General features: G+C 38.9%; 1 protein-coding gene and 1 long non-coding RNA gene across 6 annotated transcripts in view; one reads left to right on the top strand and one right to left on the bottom strand.

Moving 5' to 3' along the window:
• LOC138168795 (uncharacterized) overlaps positions 1-20,739 on the bottom strand; it is an 83,408-nt gene extending 62,669 nt beyond the window's left edge. Inside the window, exons 1-2 of the long non-coding RNA XR_011170212.1 lie at positions 20,610-20,739; positions 18,549-19,648 (exon numbers count right to left, since the gene is read on the bottom strand). This is a non-coding gene — a long non-coding RNA (uncharacterized lncRNA). The remainder of the gene's footprint in view (positions 1-18,548; positions 19,649-20,609) is intronic.
• Positions 1-23,694, top strand: part of CDIN1 (CDAN1 interacting nuclease 1) — a 274,152-nt gene extending 250,458 nt beyond the window's left edge. For all 5 annotated transcript variants that reach the window (XM_069097634.1, XM_069097637.1, XM_069097632.1 and 2 more), the window contains one exon: positions 22,107-23,694. In XM_069097634.1, the coding sequence (XP_068953735.1) occupies positions 22,107-22,242 (136 nt within the window). In that variant the 3' untranslated portion in view covers positions 22,243-23,694. The remainder of the gene's footprint in view (positions 1-22,106) is intronic.
• The last annotated feature ends 384 nt before the right edge of the window (positions 23,695-24,078 follow it).

Raw genomic sequence — 24,078 nt, 5'->3', positions numbered from 1 at the left:
TCATAACCTATGAGAAAGGTGCATTTTAATCCCATTTCACAGATGTAGAAACTGGGGTTCAAATAGGTATGGTGAATTAGTGGCATGTTGTCATGTAACTAGTACATGTGAGAGAAAGGATTTAAATCCCAGGCTTCCTGATGCTCAAGTCCAGAGCTCACTTCACTAGGCCACAAGGCCTCTCCAAATCACCAAAGGGTTGAATTAATAAGTAACTAAAGAAGGAGTCACTGGACTAACTGTCCAATGTTTGTTCAGTAATTTTAGTTGCGTCTCTTAGTGATTCTTAGTTACCCCACTTGGGGTTTTCTTGGCAAAGATATTGGAGTAGTTTGCCATTCTCTTCTCCACGTCATTTTACAGATGAGGAAACTGAGGCAAACAGGGTTAAGTGACTTGCCTAGGGTCGTACAATAAGTAAGTGTCCAAGGCCAGATTTGAACTATGAAAGATGAGTCTTCCTGACTCCAGGCCCAGTGCTCTATCCATTGTGCCACCTAGCTGCCCAGCTGTCTTACATGCCTGAATTTATAGAATAATTTCTATCATTTATCCCTGTCACTTTAGGGCATTTAAATTCCATTGTAAGACTTTTTCTTGAGCTAAGTGTGGACAGTTTTGTTTTTCTAAGTAAGTACAGAAGTACACTTAAAGTGAAGGAATGGTCCATAAAAGAATGACCAAATGTGGTTCTTTGACTAAAAACTGGGGACATGGGGAAATGTATGACTTGGAGAGAAAGAGTGGAACATGATTATTTGGAGAGTGGACTTTTATTTTCCCAAAACATATTTCAGAAACAAAAGTCCATAGGTAGTAAATTTAAGCAAACAAAATTTTAAAAACAAGACAGGAAGTATTCACAATGTTAATATTAACAACCTGGCTGTTTCCTGCTTTGGGATTTACCTTATGACCCAAATCCTAATAAATTATATGGGAATAAATAAAAGAATGGTCCCCCTTAAGATTGATAGCCCTTTATGTCAGCCTTCTTTAAATTATATCTGAAGCATGCAGTTGAATGGATGAGTTTTTTCAAAGGCTATTTGCTACCTACCTCCCTATAACACCCCAAATGTTATATAGTTTGCCTTCACGAGGTTTGTGATTCTTATCCTGTTTTGAAATCTATTATTGAACGTCTTAACAAATGCTCCACCTTCAAAAATTCAGAGCTGAGTTCAAATCTTGCCTCAAACGCTTCCTAGCTATGTGACACTGGGCAAGCCATTTAATCTCACAGCTCAGTTTCCTCATCTGTAAAATGGAGATGATAATAGCCCCTCCATCCCAGAGTTATGAGGTTCAAATGAGATAACATGTGAAATACTCTGCACACCTTAAAGGGCCATGTAAGTGTTGTTTATTTCAGTTTTGTCCAACTTTCCATGAATCCATTTGGGGTTTTCTTGGCAAAGATACTGGAGTTGTTTGCCATTTCCTTCCCTGGGTCATTTTACAGATGAGGAAGCTAAGACAAACAGGTTCATGTGACTTGCCCAGGGTCACACAGCTTGTGTCTGAGGTCTCCTTTAAACCCAGGTCCTCCTGACTCCAGGACTGGCAATCTATGCATTGTACCATCCAGCTGCCATATAAGTGTTAACTATTGTTATTTATTATTCAAAACATAAATGCTCTTAACCATATAAAAGGAATGCTAATAATTAGATCCACGCTCTTGACCCAATCTGTAATCTTGGATAAGAAAAGAATTTCTTGCTTAAGACATGGACTGTTGAATCTCCCCTGTAACACCCCTGCTTTAATCAAGAAATAAATTTAAAAGGACATTATAAACATGTCAGCAGCATTAAGTGATTGCTCTCTGAGTATATCACAAAAAAAGACTAAAGGTTCACACTTCGCACCATAGTCAAAACTGGTGATAAATTGCTGTGTGTTCCTATCATGTACCCAGGTGGTCTGATGGTGGATGTAACAACTTTACAGACCGATCTGTTGGTCTCTTGAGGTCTTTGGTGTGTTTTTCTAAAGCCAGAATAAAACATCACTTTCTGCCCTGGCCTCAATAAGCAGGCATTCTCAAGTGAGCTGAGCTATTGCCAGCAATCATGTCTGACCCTTGGGCTGGCTCATGAAATTGTCTTCCCTCAGAATGGAAGCTAAAAGTGGGTTGGTTGCTAGCCTAAAGAGAAGGGAAGCAATCCCATTCTAGACCGTTACAGGTGAGAGGGCTTGAGGTGACAGACTCGGACTGAAACAGGGGATGATGAGCTGGCCCAATTTTTGTGGAAAACCCTGCCAACAAATTACTTTGAAAGGCAGAAGTGTCAAGTGCAAAGTGTCGGGCCTGCCTTTGTTCTGACAGCATGGACGTAGAGTTCTGCACCAGTGGGTTTCAGGTGCAGGGGACAGATGGGAAGTGGGGAAAGGTCAGTCACAAGATAGAGGAGTGTGAGGAAGTAGAGCAAGGAAAAGTGACTCCAAAAGCCATTCATCCCATCGGTTGTATACCAGAGGGTCTCTGAGCTAGAAGGGAGCTGAAGCAATGATCTAATCAACCCCTCTTGCCTTTTGACAGAACTAGACCTAAGCCAACCTGACCAGTTAAAAGATATCCAGAGAGAATCTGTAGCACAGCTAACCTATAAAATAATACTAACATGGATGATTTAGTTATTTATTTCAGATATCATCATCAGTCTGATGAAAGGGATAAAGAAATAAGTAACTTCTCTACTAGTCTTTCGAAGAAAAGCAGGACAAGCAGCAAATGGGAAATTAAAGCAAAAAGGGGCTAGATTTGGAGTCAAAAGACCTGGGTTCAAATGCTGACCCTGCTGCTTTCTACCAGCGGTGTCACTTTATCACTTTGTGCCTCAGTTTCCTCATCTGTAAAATGAAAGAATAGAGCACCACGATGGCCTCTAAGCTCCCTCCCTGGCTCTACATCTATGATCCTGAAACAGGGCCTAGCATGTATTAAAAACTTAATAAGTGCTTATTGTTTGTATATGATATATCTGTATGGTATAATAGATGTAGTTTTTGTAGTTACTACTGTTCAATAATTGACTTTTTTTAGCACAACTGGATCTGTGTAAGGCATTCTCCATGAGGAAAAGACTACCAGAGCAGATGGGGTTCTAAGAGGTTAAGTAAAGGAATTAACTGGCCAGGATCACACAGTCAGTATGTGTCTGGGGCAGAACTTGAACTCAGGTCTTTTAGATACTGTAAGGCTGGCCCTCTATTTCCTACCCTAAGCTGCCTTTCAGCACTCAGCTTCTAATAAGGCAGTAGGGGGCCTGCTGCATACATGTTTTTAAATAGGTTTTTTGGTATAGGCTATGTTGGTCGGTTTTTTGTTTGCCCCACCTGTAACATTTTATTTGTCTAGTAAGGACTTCAGCAACACTGACAGCTACACAAAAAAGGGGGGTATTTTGAATGGAGCCCAAGGTACGCTCAGATATCATCTTGCACTGGCCTTAGGATGGCCTGTTAGTTCAAGACCTAAAAATAAACACCTATTAATCACCTAATGGCAACACTGGTTGACTTGACTGCAGGGAGGGGACCTCAGTCTAACCTCATTCAATAGCTTGTCTCATGTTTTCTGTCACCCAGAATGAAGCAGTTTGCAGCCAGGAATTCCTTTAAAAGAAGACAGTCATAAGCTTAACTAAATGTTTAAAATAATCTCAGTCCCTCCTCTCAACACTGAGATATCACTTTGAAGGGAGAGGAACCAAACTGCCCCAAGCATCAAGGGCCAGCCAGAGAGCTCTGTTAGTAAAACCGCAGGACCAGACAGGGCCTGCAAGAATTGCTTTCCCTTGTCTTCCTTTTAATCAAAAAACAATCAGAAGGGAACTCACTCCTGGAAGTCCTTATCTTCATAAAATTTTGCTAATGACTTCTGTTAAGTTAAATAAGGTGGCTGTGGAACTCTGTAACGGAAACAGTTAGTGGGTCACCTTCTGACCACAGGCTTTGCAAATAATGCAGATGGAAGGACCCCTGTGGGGCTGAGTTGGGAATGTTTATATACCCACACTTGGTCCTGAAGTCTCTCCGGAAAGCTGAGCCTCCAGTATAGTTTTTAAACTTCTTTTTGAATGGCAAACATCCCTCCAGAGGGATATTGGGAAGTTTGTAAAAATTTGACATTTGACTTTTTTTGCTCTTTCATTTGGGCATATACCACCAAATAACTGAACATTCATCTTTCTCTAAAGCAAGGAGGGGTCTTCATCTGGGGTCTGTAGACTCCAAAAGAGCCCATGAATAAATTTCAGGGAGGGAGTGGGTGAGTGGGAATCTGTGAATTTGATTTTTTAAATATTTTGATAGCTATATTTCATTATAATGCATTTCCCTTGTAACCCAAGTGTTTTATTTTATGTATTTAAACACATTCTTCAGAGAAAGAGTCCAGAGGCTTCACCAGATTGCCAAGGAGGGAGGGGGAAGAAGCAATGGTCCATGACACAGAAAAGGTTAAGAACCTTTCCTTTAGAGGGAGCTTAGTGTAATTAAAAGAGGGGAGGCCTTGGAATCAGGAGGATCTGTGTTCAGATCCTTCCTCTGATAACACACTGACTAAGGCTATAGGAAGTCTCATTGCCTCAGGCAACTCCCTCAGACTAGAAATTGCAGAGTATTTTCTAGTCACTGGTAAAGAAACTCTTTACTTTTCCAAACTGGAACCTCCTTTTGATACAAGCTAGCTATGTGACCATGTTCAAGTCAGAGAACCTCTCAGTCTATCTCCTCCAACCCACCAGTGTTCTGAGAACATAAGTTAGAGATGAATTGATGAGCCACAATTGGTTAAAATTTCCATACTGAGTTTCCTATTCCAGTAAAATCAAAGATCCTGACTAATGCCTGTATGTGCATTTGGCAGGGGATGTTATGTCTGTATTGATAGTAGATAGATACCACATACATGCACATATCCAAACATACATATAGATAGATGCATGTATATGCATGCATATGTATGTGTTCATATATACACATATATAGGCTTGTGTGTATATATTATCTATTTCTCTATGTTAGTGTGGATTTTTTGCCCTTCCACAAAGATTTATAGCTCAAATAACTTATTTCTCTGGAGGCAGAGTATCTTGATCCAGAATATTTGAGCCCTGGCTTACAGGGAATGTCACCTTTCTACAGAAATCTTCACGTTGGGTAAGATGAATGTTGCTCTGTGTTTGTATATCCTGTTGTTTTAGCACCTGAGAATCTCCAGATGCACTGTTCTGCTGGTGTTCATGGTCCCTGTTCAGTAGGTGCAGAGAGTGCAGGGTCCTCATCTTTTCTGATTCTTTTCACAGAAAGAAGTTAAGAAGTCATTGAATGAAGTATAGTGCTTCATTGTTGTGTTAGCCAATCCTGCTTGTTCAACTCAACCCATTAGGATTCCTGGCTTATTCTTACTATTACAAAAATAAAATAACCCTCAGCCTTGAATTTCCTAAAATCCTCCTCAATTATAATCATAGATTTAGTATTGGAAGGTACCTCAGAGGTCATTTACTCTAATCCCTTCGTTTTGCAGATAGGGCAACTGAGAGACTTGCTTAAGGTCACACAACTAGTAAACAGAACTGCAGACCCATCAAGGCCTCTGATTCCAAATGAAGTATTCTTTCCATTTCACCACCTTACCTCCCTCCCTTCTGGCGCCCAGTATGAACACCTGCTTCATCATACCCAGGAAAACAAGAGATTTGGACATCTTTCTATAAAGGCAGCCTTTGGCGGTGGTTACTGTACCAAAGTCTTATTGTGCATTGACTTTTAGAGAGACCAGTTTCAGTTCCCCAACCTTCCATGGCCCCAGGTTTTCCGTCTTCACGTTTGACAGGTGGTCTCTATATGGCAACAGTTAATGCTGTCACAGGGTCAGAGCCCTCCTTGATTCTTCTTGCCAGAGTGTGTAAATATTAGTTTAAAATATTCAGGGTTGTTTCTTTCAGGTCTCTCTCCCTTTTTGAATGCTGAAACCATCTATTAGAAAGATGAACTATTACACTTGGCAAGACTCTTCAAAATGCTTTCGATCTAACAGGAAATGCTTTTAAGATGGTATAATGAAACCTCACTTCATTGCCCTGAATTATGTCTGTGTAGCCTTTCTTAGGCTTATGACCTAGGGCCTAAAAAGCAAAAACATGCACCATATTAACTTGTCATTAAGTACAGGAACCTATGTTTAAACAAAATTAAGATTATGCACAAAATCACTGGCGCTCACCAGGATTCTCCCTTGACTTTAACTGAGCAAGCATGTTTCTTTGCTCACACATGAAGCCTATCAGCCTTCCTTGAAAGGGCTGCAATGGAAATCCACCATGCCCTATGCCCACCTCTTTCCTTCAAAAAGTGTTTGCCTGGGAATTCTGACACTTCACCTCTTTTTCGTAGTTTCTTCAGGATTCTTTTAGCAAATGACTTTCTTTACTTAATTCTTTACTAGGGCCATGATTACTCTGTCCTGTTGGGTCTATTTCCAAGCCTGCTGCTTCAAATCCACACATTGATAGAAAGACAGGAAGAGAAAATAGCTCCTGTCCTCTCGGATTAGAGTCTATAATCTAGCAGAGTTTTATGGCAATTTTAGATTTGTATAATGAGACCAGTAATGTTAAGAGATGTGTTTTAGGGGCAACTAGGTGGCTCAGTGAATAGAGCACTGGCCCTGGAGTCAGGAAGACCTGAGTTCAAATGCAGCCACTTAACACTTACTAGCTGTGTGACCTTGGGCAAGTCACTTAACCCCAATTGCCCTGCCCTCCCCCCTCCAAAAAAAAAGAGATGTGTTTTGTGCCTCACTTATTTTTTTTTATTAATCCCCTCATTATCGTCAACAGAATAATCAGATGTATACCTGCTTTACGATTTGAGAAGCTGAGACACACAGAAAAGAAAATGATATGTCAGTGATTTGATAACCAAATTTAGGACTTAATTTTTTTTTTAATTGGATTGCCATTCTTTGGCTACGTTAGAGTAGCAAGAACCCATCACATGTTTAGGAGATTTTGACTCAAACCTTTATTAAGCAACTACTGTATATAAGGCACTGTGTAGACATTGGGAGATAAAGAAATTTAAAAGAAATAGCCTTGAAAACCTTAACATTTCAAAAGAGTACATCTTTGCACAGAGAAGTAAATACAATGCCTTTTAAGACATGACAGTACTAATATTTTAATAGTCCTCATGTCCTTATAGCCAAGCAAGTCATTCTTTTTTTTTTAGGACAATTGGGATTAAGTGACTTGCCCAAGGTCACACAGCTAATTTTTGTGTTAAGTGTCTGAGGCCTGACTTGAACTCAGGTCCTCCTGACCCAAGGACCCATGCTCTATTCACTGTGCCACCTAGCTGCCCCAAAGCAAGTCATTCTTATAATGTATAATTCTTAAAGAGAAAAATCGAACAACTTATCACCCAGTAGACAGCTTCCTGAGGGGCATCTCAAAGGATCTTAAATGTGCTAGGAAATGAACTGGTTTTGTTTTTAGTATCTAAGTCAGCTGAGACACTTGAAAGTACTTGAAAATGAGTTTAACCTGTTTCTGATGTGCCAATATCTGAATTTGTTTAACACCGCATTGCTACATTTATTATGCACTGGCTCACTTCGAGTGGAGTATTTGGATAACTTACTGCATCAAGTAAGCAATTTCAGGAACCCAGAACTGAGTTATCACTCCTGGAGCTTGAAGAATGAGCCTTAGGCCATTTTGGATCCCAAATGAAAACAAAATCTAACTCAAGGAAATTACGAGTCTTCGCCAGTATTAAAATTACTGTTTTTGAATAAGTAAATGGAGATAAATGTTGACTATCACTGAGCTCTGTGCTATATCTTCTTCCTTAATTCTTAGAATTTGGGAAATCAACTTAGTCTCATTTTCCTTAATTCTCTGTTCCTGAGAATGCCTTTTCACTGTCTTAAGTACTAGACTTCATTCAGAAGGCTCTTCTTCCAATTCTAATGTGCAATTTAGCATAAGGTCTTTAAAAACTCAGAATTTAATATCCATGTGGAGTTAAAGACCCCATGTTAATTATTCTAGATGATACAGACGCTCCCAAAAAGAATCGTGAGTGTGAACTTCCTTAGACAATTTCATTTGCACTTGTATTTTTCTGTATGCCTGAAAAATAAATTTAGGTCAAATAGCTCAGAACAGATAATAGTACTCCATCATGGAATAGAATAGTCAGCACAGAAATGGTTTTTGTGGTTCACGAAAGGCAGATCTAAGAGCATTTGTTTGTTATTTTTTTAATGTGTCATACACAAATAAAGTTCTCTTTAGTATCTCTTCTGTCATCTTAAACACCTTAAGGTATTTGGAAGGGGAGGAAGAAATAAAACAGATGAACCTGCTGAGATATGGCCAATAACAGTACCTCATTCTGATTGATGTTTTTACAACCTTATCTCTTAGATAAAGACTACTGTAAACATAGGCTTACCTAAATGATGATTGTATTCCAAGAAGGCTGGAGTGGCCTGTACCTTATTGACTAGCCCCTAAGTCTCTAGCACACCCAGGCCAGCCAATCTATGGTGCCACTTTCACCAGGACTTCTCCTAGAAGTAACCAAGTTTTTAACACTTGTTTTATACTATAACATCCTGGAAAGCACATTGGCAAAGCTTCCAAGGACTCCATCTTCAAAAGGTTTCAACTTGGCAACTTTTTTTTAAAGGCATGCCTTTCTCACCTCAAGAATCACCTTGCATTTACTGATTGATAGGTCTCTTGCCAACAGTTCCCTGAGAATTTCTTTTCTAATTTCAAACTGAGCCAGAGGAATATTTACCCACATTTTCCACGTCTTGACTATTGTTTCAAGGCAAAGTGAGAAAACCCTATATTATTTTCATTTTTTCTTAAAAGCCAAGTGAACATAAAGTGATATTTTTATCACCAACTTCCTGACTTTCTAACCCTTTTCCTGCCTCTAGTCTCTTCCCCCACACCACAATCTAGCATTTGTTTTCATGGATCTTTTGAATTAGTGACTTCTGTTTTTGGGCAGGGTTGGCTAACTGAAGAGATTTTGCATCTAATGAAATGTTTATTCTGAGAAAGGAGAAATATTTATTGCACCATTTAGAGCAAGTTGGGAGCTGACATACCTGTGGCACCATGTCCCACTTAGGTTAGTGATAGATTTATAGCCCAGACATGTATCAGCCATAATCCCTTTAGTCATCTGACTTTGCCAAAGATAAAAATTCCAATGATTTTTTATTTTTACCCGACTTGCATATGTCCAACAACCATAAATCTCTTTATGCCTTGAAAAGAGCTCCTAATTGAACTCTGGGTAACCTCAGAGAAGGTAGCCAAGGAATTACAAATGAGGATCCTTTTCAACTACATTTCAAAAATACCTTTTCACCTGTGTTGGATTTTTAGGCAGTATTGTGGGAAATCTTGGAAAAGCAATGAATCAATCAGCATCATGCATGTGTGATATGTACTGGAGATGTGACAAAGCAATCCCTGCCCTCAGGGAGTTTATGTTATAATGAAGGGAGAGAGGGGAACTGCGGTGTGTGCCCATGCACACAAACACATATACATGTGTCTATGTATATTAATAATTTATGCAAAATTAATACGACATAGTTTGGGAAGAGAATATGCTGGAAGATAGAGGTGAATTCAGGATGAATTCATGTGCTCCAGCTGTATCTTGAAGGAATTTAAGGATCCCAAGAGGTGGAAGTGAAGAGGAAGTGCATTCCAGGCATGGTAGACATTCATTGTAAAGACAGAAGTGGGAAATGGACACGTGTGTGTAGAATGGCAAGTAGGAGTATGGCTGGATCACAGAGTACATATCATTTAGACAGTCATGTATTTTTTCACTGCACCACGTAGTTGCACTATCATGTATTTTTAAGGGCTTAGTATGTGCCAGGCTAATGTATTTGCTATAGTAAGCTTTGGGAATTCAAAGAAAGGCATGAAAGGGAATAATGTGTAAAAATACTGGAAAGGAAGAAAAATATATCTGAACTTTTAGAAACAAGAAAATTGAGTTTGTCTTTATAGTGTATGTGTCCCCAAAAGTAAACCATAGCACTGCAATCTGGTCATTTCTACCATAGCCTTTTGACATTCAGGGGGTGTTAATACAAGACTCTGGGGACTGGCTCTCCTTTGCCCTGAATCCATTACCCAGTTCATTTTCTTTACCACTCACACATTTAAGTGATATCTTCTTGATAGAAAGCCTTCTTTTAATTTTTGCTCTACCAAACCAGTGCTAACAAACAGCAAGATCTGGTTTTCTCTATACCTTTCTGTTAATTGTGTGATGATGATCTGCTATTAAAATCAACCAAAAGCCTGGCTATTCCTTTCTCTTGGAGTTATAAAGACCCAGGATGGTCTCCTCCCTCAATGGGCATGAATAAGTTACTTAACCTTCATTTTGGAAAACTCTCTAAAAACACTATTTCCCAATCTGAAATCACAGGTCCAGGCCAAAAGTAAACAAACAAACAAGCTTTGATTGGTTTAGACCAGGAGTAGGGAACCTGCTCCTCCCAGCTACCCATGGCCTTCTAGGTTCTTGGGTGTGGCCTTTTTACTGAATCCAAATTTTACTGAACAAATCCTTATATTGAAGGGATTTGTTCTGTGAAGTTTGGAATCAGTCAAAGGGCCTCACTTGAGGATGTAGAGGGCCATTTGTGGCCTCCAGGCCACAGGTTCCCCAACCCTGGTTTCAACAATCCTCATAAGATTATGTGGAGATGAGAAATTAAGCTTAGGGATCAGTTGTTACTGGTATCTTCTGGGTCACCTTTTTTGTGTAATAATTGTCTGAATTTTTTTTCCAATGCTTTAGTATGATCCTCTCTCTGAAAGGTTGAAAAATGAATCCTTCAAATATTTTCAAAATTGTGTCACCTTAGATTCCTTCTATCTGAATACACCTCATCCAACCAGACTCTCTCCCCAATGTCACCTTCTCAGATCCTTTTTTCTCCTTCTTAAAATAGCAAATCAGCTGCCCAGGTGTTGAGTCCAACTGTGGTGGTTCCAGAGTCCCAGGTGATAAAACTATAGAAACACAGGCAGATCTGTTCCTCTTACTTTTTCCTCTTTGCTTTCCTTCCTATATAATTTCCTACCAAGGTTTCTGCAGGCTCATTGATCAACAGACTTCAAGGCTTCCCAATGTATCTCATCTGTGTATGTACTCCCTCTGCTAATGCAGGTCACACAACCTCTCTGTCTATGCCTTATAGTAAAACTTCTTGAGTTATTGTAGTTTAAAATAAAAATGTATTACCTGGTGGTCAAACTTTAGCTAGTGAGCCTCTCTGAACTTAGTTGGCCTTCAAACAAGAAACATCAAGTTCATTACCAGTCACGTAAGCAAAACCTTTCAGACTGGTACAACCTGCCTAGGCAGTTATATCCACTCAGTGGATAGGGTGGCAAGATCTAGAGACAAAAGACCTGAGTTCAAATGTGGCCCCAGACACTTAGCTGTGTGACCCTAAGCAAGTCACTTAACCTCTGTTTAAGCCTCAATTTCATCATATGTAAAATGGGGATAATAATACTATCTACCTCCCAGAGTTGTTTTGAGGATCAATCGAGATAATAATTGTAAAGTTCTTAATACTTTGCCTGGCACATAATAAGCACTATATAAATATTAGCTATTATTAAATAATATTATTTTTTTAAATTAATATTATTACCAGACCTTTCCCTCTATCAGTAAAACATTTGAAAACCCAGAGTCATCTCCACACCATGATAACGGACCAGGAGAGGACTTTAGTATTCTTTAGTATTTGGTTTACATACAAAAAATATGCATGTATATGTGTGTGTGTAAGATGCATTTAGAATTAAACATACATATGCAAATATTTCAATATCCGAGCTCTAAGAATTTATACTTATAAATATAGTTCTTCAGATTTTTCCATTTGGAAACACAAACCAAGCATAAAGGCTAACCTAGCCAACCAAGATATTGTACTTTTTTTATTTGCAGATGCTGTGAGACAGAATACATCGTATCTTGAATTAAATTGACCATTGTGCCAGAATTTTATAGTGCTCATTACTATTATGCTGAGTATTGCTAATATATTACTATTTTATATGCATTTGCACATGAGCTTAACTATACATACTTTACATGTAAACATGGGCAAACACATTTTAGTAGGAGACTCTTGGATGGAAGAGTTATTTACAACTCTGTCCTGGAACACATACAGCAGTGATTAACAAGTATATAGCCAATCTACAACAAACAGATTAAAACTAAATAAACGATGTAAAAGTTTATTTTAAAACAATTACAACATGTTGTGTGCTTCTCCTGAGCTGTGTGTTTGAAAATGCATTCTTCATAAAAACCACATGCAAGGCTTTTTGATGGGGAAATAATCGACTCCCCAAAGCCACATGCCTGCACACATCTTTAGAAGTTAACCCAGACCCCACACAGATGTTCCAGTTTTTTCAAAGATAGTTCTTTACTCCTCTCCCTCCCCACCTACCCTAGGGGGAGAGTTTATTGTTAGCTTAGTAATTGAGAGACCCCATAGGGAGGTAAATTGAGTTTTGGATTTAGAGTTGGAAGACCTAGATTAGAATTGCGCCTCAGACACTGTGTGATACTGAATAAGCCATACTACCACTCTGTGCCTCAGTTTCCTCATTTGTAAAATAAGGGTAATAGCCCCTATCTTGCTACGGGGATCAAATATTTGCATCAAAGCTTCTCTGCAAATCTTAAAATGCTAAATAATTCCCACCATTCGTTACTTTTCTTTTCTTTGGCATAGAGAATTCCTAGTGAGGAAATTCCCTCTCCTAAAGCATATCAACCCCCTGATCTGTAATTTAAAGTCTTAAAGAGTTGCCTAGGTCACTGAGGGGTTAAGTAACCTACCCAGTCTAGGTGGTACAGCCCATGACAAAGATGGGGCTTTGAACCCTGGCCTTCCTGATTGTGAGGCTTGCTCTCTATATATTTTCCCACAGTGCTTATCATCATCATCATCATCACTATTGTTTTTGTTACCTCATTATTCTCTTTTTCAATTAATTTCATATAGAAATGGTCCAGGGGCAAATCACTATGTGGCTATTAAACTTACACATTTAATGTTCAAGGAACTATTATAAAGTTAGAGAAAATGACTGTTTTTTGTAGTTTAATAATAACTAGTCATTGTTATGAGGCTAAAAGTGGGAAGCACCTAGAAATTCCAATTCTACTGATAGGACTCCAACAGATTTCTTATATTGTTATTGAATAAGGTCACCTGTTCACTGGAAACAAAGTTTAACATTCATTTCCTATCCAACTCCAAATCCAGCTATTTAAAAATCGCATCTTGTTGGCACCAGCTGGATTTGTACAGCAGCACTTAGTAAGTACATCATAAGAGCTCTTTAGACTTTTTCTGCAGCCATCACCAATTCTCATCATTGAAAAATAGTAAATAATCACCCTTGGCTGATTTCAGTGAGGTTCTCAACAGCCTGCTTCCATTTAAATAGGCCCATTTATCTAATAGTTTACAGGAATTTGTATCGTGCTTCAAAGTTTACAAAGGCCATTCTCGCAATACCCCTATAAGGTGGGTAGTGTAAATATTATCCCCATTTTGTTGATGGGAATGCCAAGGTTCAGATAAAGTGAAATGACTTGAGTGAACAGCACATATTTATGAGAGGAAAAGCAAGTTCTTGAACACACGTCTTCTGAGTCCCTTGACCCAGTATTCTTTCTATAACACCATGTCTCCTCTGTGTGAATCACATGTCTGAGTAAATCATCCACCTGCTCCTTTGAAGCTGGGTTGCCAAAAAGAAAATATGACCCTTTCTGAATTGGAACAAAAGAAATACTATTTAGGGAATCATTTGTAGAGAAATCACGGGGAAAGAAAATGAATGTGACACCCTTATGACGTGAAGACGCCTCGAATATTTTTAGAGCAATGACTGGGTTTTTGGACCCTAAGAATCAAATTATGGGGGAAGGAGGAGTAGTCTGGATCTTTAACTTCTTCCATCTGCTTATTACCATTTCTGTGACCAGGTTACAGCAGAGCTCTGGATTTACTCTTTTCCTAATGTTTAGATTTGCCTCTATAATTTTTGAACTCCTTCCCAGTAAGAAAAATTCCTCTTATCTTCATCCAATAATTCCTAAACTTCAGCTCTCGCTACCTGTTTTCCAAGTGGTATAAACCTGTTCCCTCACATTTAATCATATATATATATATATATATATATATTCCTTTGGCCCGAAATTCAGATTGTCTTTCCAAAAAAAGACTTCCTCAAAAATAATAATATTCCTACTACATGGAATAGATACATAATAAACTACCCAAGTATGAAGCCTGCTGACTTCATATTCCTGAAGTTGATTCCTTGTGGACTAATGGACCATTGAGTGACATAATATATTAGCTTGTATATGTCCCTTCATTCCTCTGGGCCTCCGATTTCCTAATTTGTTAAATGGAGGGAATACTAACTTCTCATTTATCCTTTCAAGGAGCTATAAAATAATAAGTGCATTTATATGGACCAGGAGGGAAATGAAGGCAAATTTGTTTATTTTATAATAAATAAAATGTTAAGGAAATTTTTTCTGAAATTTTTGCATAGGAGCCCAACATGTAGGCACCTGAGCCTCAGATTATGTGGACTTGAGTAGAGAAAAAAGCTTGGATTGAGTGATGTACTTTACTTGTATCATAGTTTTGGGGGATGGATTGTCTATATCTGTGAGTTTGGTCACAGAGTCAGTATATATCAGGTTAGGCCTTCCTGACCCCTAATCCAGCTCTCCATCTACTGTCCCACACTCCCTCTCATATATTAGAAAAATCTCAATTATCTGGAACTCTTAAGGAATGTATCGTGTTGAATAGCTGAGAATTTAAAGTATGACTTTTTTTTTTTAATAATTTAACCATTTCGGATGGAAATCTTCCCAGACTACATTACTTCTTAAACAAGATGCACTGAACATAACTTAACCTTTTCTTGTTGGCTTGGGATCATCATTATGAAATTGTGCTCTGATTACTGTACTATATAAAGTTCCTTGAGGATGGAACTGGTCATTTACTTTTTGTCTTTCGGTCCTATCTTGCATTCAGTCAGCATGCAATAAATGCTTGTTGGCTTTCATTAAGCTATAATGCAATAATAATGCACTGATGGCCTTTTGAGGAATGTAGGGTTACCCTAAGTGACCCCAGGCTAATGTGCTTCTGGATTTTGGGTGTACTTTTCCTAAATTTTCCCTGTCTTTGCAACACAATGTTTGATACACAACATGTGCTTAGAAGTATATGTAGAATAAGAGTTAAGTAGGCTCTGAGGCAAGGTTTAGGGACATACTTGTATATTGTGCCCAAGTGAGTGTGTGTGGGGTGGGGGGGAGGGCGACTATATGGCACAGTGAATAGAGAACCAGCCCTGGAGTCAAGAGGACCTGAGTTCAAATCCAGCCTCAGACACTTAACACTAGCCGTGTGGCCTTGAGCAAGTCCCTTAACCCCAATTGCCCTGCCCTCCACCCCTCAAAAAAAAGAGTGTGTGTGTGTGTGTGTGTACTTTGTGAAGTATTTTGTCTCCTGAGAGGCTTTTCTTTGCTTATTTATTTATTGTTAGCTGTATTCTTGGCAAATGAGTTTGCCATGGGCCTGAATCCTACGTAGGTGAACTATTACTATATATTGATAGATCATGAGATATTTATAAAACACTGTATCAACGATGCAATATTCACAATGCCTATGGTAACTATAAATATGTTGATATGGTTATTAATCACAAAATATACCAGACTCTCTACATGGGTAATAAAGCTAGAATATTTCTTCAAATACCAGAAAACTGAGTCCCAAAACCAGAAAGTCAAAGCCATCACAGTAGTTATGAAGTTGGCACACGTAGTCATTGCAGTAAACACCCACATTCTCAAGCCTTCAAAACAGAACAGGCTACCTCAGGCAAAGATACTCCTCTCTCCACTCACGGCAACTGCTCAGCATCCATGAAGCATGCTCCCAGCAGCTCCAGCCCTCCTGCAGCTTCCGTCCCTGGAAGTCCTCAGCAGGAGTCCTCAGCGGAAATTCTGGCTGGCTCAAAAACAGGAGTTTGCGAAGTCGCTACTGCCGCCACACTGCCACCAGTCACCACAAGCACACTAGCTTGGCTTCTGCTTCCTCTTGCCCCACCCCTTCCTCCTATGTCAGCAAGTTTAAGGGGCATGAAAGATCTTCAAATCCTATAACCCTTACAAACACTAGCGCATAATGTTGTTCAGTTGTTTTCCATTGTGTCCAACTCTTTGTGGCCCATTTGAGGTTTTCTTAGCAAAAATACAAGAGATTTTTGCCATTTCCTTTTCCAGGTCATTTGACAGATGAGGAAATTGAGGCAAATAAGAGTGACTTACCCAGGGTCACATAGCTAGTAAGTTTCTGAGGCTACATTTGAACTCAAAAAGATGAGTCTTCCTGACTCTAGGCTTAGCACTCTATCTACTGTGCCACCTTGCTACTGGTACATTGTAGGCCCTTAATAACTGCTTGATCCCATCCCCCTTTCTCCCTAAGTGTCTATTTCTATCACCATTTATTTCTGCAGATGTGGCTACAGAGGTCAATGAGTAATCAACAGCCTTTTCAATACATTAGGTGGGAGAATTGTTTAAATTGTATTTCCAGCCCCTAATTCTTAATCTTTGTTTCTGCAACTCTGACTGTTCAGAGCTTGGAGTCTCCCTCTCAGAAAGAGCCACCTTGTTCCCATGTTGCTGCAAAATAAATCTAACCTTGCTGTGTGGACCCTTTCACGTTAAGAATCATACCTGATTGACACTAGCTATGTTACCTTGGGCAAGTCACTTAACCTTAATTTCCTGGCCTTCCTCTCATCGCCCCCTCCCCCCCAAGGAAAAAGAATCACACCTGATTCTCTTAGCCTTGCAAGTATTTGGATGCCCAGTGCGGGAGATTCCAGAATGTCCCAGGAAGGTCACAATAAGTCTTTGTCCCTAAATACTCTACTCAGAAGAATCCCACTGGAGATGGAGACCATGAGTGGCCAAAGTGTAACTTGTGACTGCATTTGTTTCCCTCAGACAAGGGGAAAAAAAAATGAGAGGAAACACCAGACACTTTAGACTCTTTAATCAAATTTCTTTTGACTCCAGCTTAAAACAAAAGGACTCTAGGAGCTCAGAGGACTCGAAGACTTATTAATTGTGTACATAGCATTTCATGATGGGGGCTTTTCACTTTCCCAGGATGAATTGACTGTTAGCTTTCACCTCAACTTTTCCCAAAAAAAAAGAAAAAAGGAATTTTATTTGCTATTTTTAGTGAGTTAAGGGCAGCTTTCTGTAAAGATAACTCATTCAGAAGACATTTACATCACTGTCACAGATAAACAAAAATTTGCCAATTCCATTTTAGAATTTTGATCTCCTTAGCTACTCTTGAAGCATTTGTACAGTATCATCAATTCTTGTGTCATCTATACTCAGTAGAATTTCAGATCACATCTCAACTGGTGGGAAACACTGCCATTTCATAAGTACACTTGTTCTGTTGTTTTCTTTATTCCTTCTATTGCTAGGACTCAGTTTCCTTTCAGACATCAATGTTTGCTTTCTTTCTTTTTTTAATCAACAAAGGAGCTTGAATATGTCTCCCTGGTCTTTTCAGTCCTGCTCACTGCTGCAAGTTTAAAACAAGCAGACATGTGGGAGGATGAAGTCACTGTTTCTACCCTTAGAATTCTTCCCAGAGACTCTTTTTGTATCTCTCTAACTCTGTACCTTGCGCTTCACCTGAAGTTTTGTCAGGGGAGAGGAAGGGGGGGAGGGGGGAGGGGAGGGGAGTGTGGAATGGGGAAGAGCGCTACAGCTGAGCATATGTGCCTTTTTATATTCTCCAGAAACTAGGCCCTTCCTGCTAGCTTAGAGAATAGAGTTGACTATATGAAGCTGCTCATTCCAAGTGACCTTTCCAGAATCAGGTGTGTGGCTGGAAAGTTATGGATAGCCTCCTCAGATTCTTGGGAGCTTGGCACAAGCTTAGAAATAGCTCACCCTGATAGTCACAAGATTTCAGTTCTCAAACTGCCTTTGCCACTGGGACACTTTGGAAAATTGTAGGAGTAGAAAGTTGTTTTAAAAAGTCTATTGCCACACTTTGCCACCTGGTTAAGCATTTAATTCCCTTAACGTCTCTGGGCCTCCATTTTCATACCTATAATGTCAGAGGGTTAGACAAGATAATGTTTCAATTCAAAAATCCCATTATCTCTCTGTTCAGTGATAGAGAGACCACTTGGTGTAGCAGATAGAGAGCTGGCCTTGAAGCCAAGAGCTGGATTCAAGTCCCCCTCCTCTTCCACATAAAGGGAGCATTAGAGCAAGTCATATAATCCTTCAGTGCCCTTAGCAACTGTCAGACTAGACAAATTTCAGAGAAAGTGCCGACTTACATTTTTGCAGAGGGAGTTTCCTGACCCAGCACCAAAGAAATCACAGGTCCAGTCCCTATCTTTATCGCTAATGTTAGGGTTATTATTATTTTTTTAAGTTGAATTACAGTTCACAGTTGGTACAAAGCTTTTTAGGGTGTGATTTCTGTTTTGCTTCATAAGTGACAAGTGACGCAAGCTCTTTAATGTTTAAAAAAAAAAAGGGCGGGGTAGCATGTTTACTGATCTTCCTGGTTTGGAGGGATTGGGGTGGAGTTAGGCATTGTGTTTCCAATGAACAGCCACTTCATGTCCTGCAGCTTATGACATGTTAGTTCACAGAGAGTGCATCTTGTACTTGTTCTCTGAATTGTGGAGATGTGTGTTTTTGTTTTACTAAATCTTTTAAAATACTGGGCTTGTTGTTTACGATCCCCATATATTCTTTGTTCTTTTTGGTGACTGACTGGAACACATTTTTCCCCTTTGTGAAAATATTAGTGCCTTACAGAGGAACATGATGGTCTGCAGAATGGCTGTATTATAAACTGATGGCTCTTCTGAGCTTACATTAGACCTGTTGGACAGAAGGACCTGAGGCCACGTCTCAAAAATGAAAAGTAGATAAATGGTTTTTCAGAGGTTTTGTCCCTGTGTATCCTTCATGACTACACTGGAGTTTTCACAATTAAAGGATGTCAGAATTGAAAGGGACCTTGATGACTGTCTAGTTCGATCTATAGCCCAAAAAGAATCTCCACTCGACCCCACATGAGAAGTAGTCACCGACGCTCTGGTTTGAAAACCTCTAGAGTTGGGGACCCCACTACCTCCCAAGGCAGACCATTCCACTTTGGGGGAGTTTTAGTCATTGGGAAGTTTTTTTCTTACATTTAGGAAACTCAGAAATTATTTATGTCCTGCTCACCGTAACCCTTTGTAAAGCACCAAGTACCAAACACCATGTATTCTAATGAATACAAAGTATTTAGACTACCTACCTTCAGCTGTGTATCCCTGTCTATAGGTACTAACAGATTTTTCTCAGGCTTCCTTCTTTTCTGTGGCATTAGGCTAAGTTCCCCATTGACCTCAAAAGAGACTCCTTACGTGGGACAGACCTACAAAGTAAAGAAAGTTCTAGATTCAAGTAGAATACCTCACCATATACTTTTTTATTCAGAAAAAAAAAAAACAAGGAGACTGCTATCCTAAAACCTCTAGTTTTAGAGAGTTCTGAAAGGTGCTGTAGAAGGACCTCAGCCGCTAACTTGCCCGTCAGAATATTTCCATTATAATTCTGCCTCATATGAGTTGAAAGAACCTTTAAAAGTCTTAATTTGCCTTCAAGAAAACTTAGCCACCCTAATGATATGAGTCCCAAATAAACTGTTACATGACATCCTATTGAACTTGGTCCCGTACATACAGTATCTAACAGCTCATCCTGTACTGTTATTTTTGGCAAGTTCACTATAGCATATAATAAATCATAGAATGAAAAAGCTTTTTGGCCGAACATTGTTCAGCCTGCTGTTAACGTAGACGACAGAAAGCAGTTCTGTTTTTAGACATCCTTTTACTAACCCAACATTCATAATTTATGATTTCACTGTAAAATTCCTGCAACACTACACCAAAAGTAGTGCTGCCCTTTAATTAAGTGCTCTCTGTAGGAAAAACGTGAAACTGATGTGCAAAACATATCTATGTATATGGTGATTGATCAAGATTACATCTTTATGAACCCAGCTTAAAGGTCTGAACTTCCTGATGGGTAAAAGTGGCTCTGAGGCTACTTCCTGAGTTGGCCCAGTGGAGATCAGTCAGTGTTAACAATATTGGAGGCATTCCTAAGACACTTTTTGGAAACATTGAGAGTGGAAAGTTCCTTTGGAAAAGTCTGTCTCAACACTTAACCACAAGGTTGCTTGGACTAAGGCCTCATTTTCTTGATTAGAACATATTATCAAATTTCACTTTGATCATTGATTTATAGATGGAGAGTGCCTTAGAAGCCATCTAATCCAAATTCATTTTGCAGAGAGAGAAACTGATACCTAGAGAAATGAAATGACTTACCCAAGGTCACACATGTAGCATCAGAGTCAGGATTCAAAGCCAATTTCCTCCAACTCCAAATCCAGTGATTCTTGTTTTACTATTGGGCCAGAATGAATCTTTGAGGGTGAACTTCTCATACCATTTAAACATTCTAGAGTCTGGAAGAATTGGAAAAGGAGGGACATTTATCCATATGGAAAAATAAAGGCATCTGGAGAACTAAGAATATTTCTACTTTTTTTATTATTTTAAAATATTTCAGAGCTCTTTTTTGCTTTACAAAAAAAAGAGTACAATCAAATACTTTAAAAAAAATTGTTTCAGAAAACAAAAATTCAAGGCTTGCCTATATTGACTTCTTGCTGTATAATCCCAGATTAGTCACTTGAAGCCAGTAGATGTAAGCTGTTTGTGGGCAGGGGCTATTTGCCAGCTTTCTGTTTATATTCCCAGCACCAATCACACTGCCTTAAACATATCAGGTGCTTTAATAAGTGCTTGTGGAATTGAATAAAATTCTAGACATTAGTTTGCTCATCTCTTAAACGTGCGCTTCACTTATACCTAACTTTCTGAAATGTAGTTAAGAACAAGTGATAGCATACATTAAACATTTTAGATTTTTAAGGAAAAAAGGTAAAAATCTAAGTAAATCTAAAACATTGATAGTTTGAGATCACCTTAATAATAGTAGTAATTAGGATAGCTAGCACTTATATAGTAGCTTTAAGGTTTTAAGTAGCTAATATAATTTAATGTTAAAATGTAATAAAATTTATAGACTATAAGTAGCTTATATAATAGCTTTGAGGTTTGCAAAGCACTTTACAAATATCTCATTTTATCTTCACAAACCCCTTTGTGAAGTAGGTGCTGTTATTATCCCCATTTTACAGATGTGGAAACAGCCAGCCAGAGGTTATATGATTAATAAAGTATTTCAGGCCAGATTTGAACAGGTTCCATATTCTATCCATGGGCAGTGGATAGAGCACTGGACTTGGAATCAAGAAAAACCATCTTCATGAGTTCAAATCTGGCCTCATATTTCCTAGCTGTGTGACCCTGGGCAAGTTGCTTAACCCTGTTTGCCTCAGTTTCCTCAGCTGTAAAATGAGCTGGAGAAAGAAATGGCAAACCATTCCACTATCTTTGCCAAGAAAACCCCACATGGGGTCAGATACAATTGAAATGACTCAACACCATACTCTATCCACTGTGCCACCTGGCTTTATGGAAGTTCAGTAACTCTAAATCTAAATAGTGCTTCTAAGAACAATCTTAAAAACAAAACACCGTAGCCCCCAAAGGTACTCTGTTGAGAATTTTTTTAATTGCTATGTGACTTTGGGCAAATCACTCATCCTCACTGGGGCTTTGTATGAAAATGGACTGGGATGAACCTTGCAGATTCAGCTCTCATTAATCTGATGAATTTTCTTTCTCCAAGTAGTATATAACTATGTAAAATTCACGTTCTCTCTCTGTCTCTCTCTGTCTCTCTGTCTCTCACAGATTTGGCCCTGGATTAGTGATCTATTGGTATGGATTCATTGAGGAACTGGATTGTAACCGAGAAAGAGGCATCTTACTCAAAGACTGCTTCCCCACCGACCTTGTCACCCTAGGCCAGAGCATAGCTCAGCCCTGATCATCCTGGAAATGACGCAGGGAGGAAGAGGTGAATCCGGAAGCAATTTGACTTTCCTGCAGTATAAACTGCTGGCAACATCTGCCCTGAACTTCAGCTGAACTCCTGCTGCCCGTGGTCACACCAGTACCTCTTCAGACAAATATCAAGAGTTTCTGTTTTGTTTCATCCCTTGTTGATGTGAGCAGCCAAGAACTACAGACATAACCCACTCATTATCAGCATTTCTGTCTCTGTCAAACAGTTGGTTTATAGATAGTCATAATCTTTCTTCCTTCCGGATGGTTTCTCCTTGCCTGTAGAACAAAAGAAAAAATGTGGAGGCTGAAAGGTGTGATTTTCAATTCTCCTCCTGGTTGTAGAATCACCCCCATTATTATTTTTTTTTTCAAATTTCTATTCATTTTCTCTCCCTTCTCCTTTTCTCTTCCATATACATATAGATAAACAGTATTTTATTAAGGTAATGGGCAGATTTAGTTCAAAAGAAGAACTTCTTTCCCCTCCTCCACCAAAAAAGCCAAGAAATTATGTATGAAAATATGATTTCACTGTTACTGTTAATTAAAACAGTCCATTGGCATCAGGTGGCACAGGGCACAAGGCGAGAGTTGTGCTTAGGGGCTACATTGTCCACTCTGAACAGAGTTTCCAGACTTATGTGGCATTCAGCCAAGCTGTGAGCAACATTTTATGTGAATTTCCTCCTTTTTACAGGAACATCTGAACATCAAACATGTTTATGGTGATCAATTTCAAACGTGTTTTTCAACACCACAATTACAGTGTATCTACATTACACTGATATTAGAGATTGACATTTGTAGGGAAACAACTTAGATCCAATGAAGGGCTCCGTCAAAAGATTATCTCAAAATACCCTGTTGTCCAATGCTTATGGGAATAAAAAATAAAAACCAAATTCTTCCCTCTTTTTCTACTTGCCTCTCTGATTAAGCAAATTGCCCTAATATGCATAACAACCTATTTGGAGTTCAATATAATTTTTTTTTAAATCTTAGCACATTCCCTACAATTGTACTACGGAAGTTCTCTTTTAAGAACTGAACATTTTGAGCTGAGGGAGGAATGGATAGAAGATCACACAAGAAAAAAACCCAAAACAAAAAACCATCACATGTCTGGGTACTGTTTTTAGTTGTCATCAGTTTAAAGAAAGAAGAGAGGAAAGAACACTGTTCCTTGGTCTGCCCCACTGTTTTTCCCTTTTAATCAGATACCTTGTAGAGCAGGTTTCATTCTACAAGCAGAATACCAAAAGATGAATTATAGCCCTCTCATTTAGTAACCCAAGACCATCCAGTTACACCCTTAGCCTCAGTGAGTAGTCAAGGTATACCAGTTCCCATGATGACAGATTAATTTCCAAGCAGAGCCGTTCTTATAAATATGTCGCTTTGAAAATATTAATTAAAGTGTTACCTTTGCAAATGCCTGGAACTCATCTCCATTCCTCACCTTTCTCAAAGATTAACTCTGGTTTTACCTTTTACCCTTCTGGCAGAAATCTTCAGATCATGGTGAACTGTATTGAGAAAGAAAGAACAAGAAAAGAATGGAAAAGACATGACAGTAAGATAATACAGGTTTTCACAAAAGCAAAATCAAAAATTTCAGACCCAAACTTCTTTCTCTAATGCAGAGGTCCTTAAGCTGTAAGCTATGAATTTATATTTTTGTTTGTTTTTCTAACATTTTGGTAACTGTATTTCCTACTAAGTGGCTTCCTTTGTAATCCTATGTATTTTATTATATGCATTTAAAAACATTGCTCTTAAGAAGGAGTTCATAGACTTCACCAGACAGTCTATGATC

Source organism: Petaurus breviceps, unplaced genomic scaffold (assembly GCF_028583685.1).
Source record: "Petaurus breviceps papuanus isolate PSGF00001 unplaced genomic scaffold, PetGlider_PUasm1.0 37, whole genome shotgun sequence".
In the NCBI taxonomy this organism is placed as follows: Eukaryota; Metazoa; Chordata; class Mammalia; order Diprotodontia; family Petauridae; genus Petaurus; species Petaurus breviceps.
This window is presented reverse-complemented; position numbering and strand designations above follow the sequence as displayed.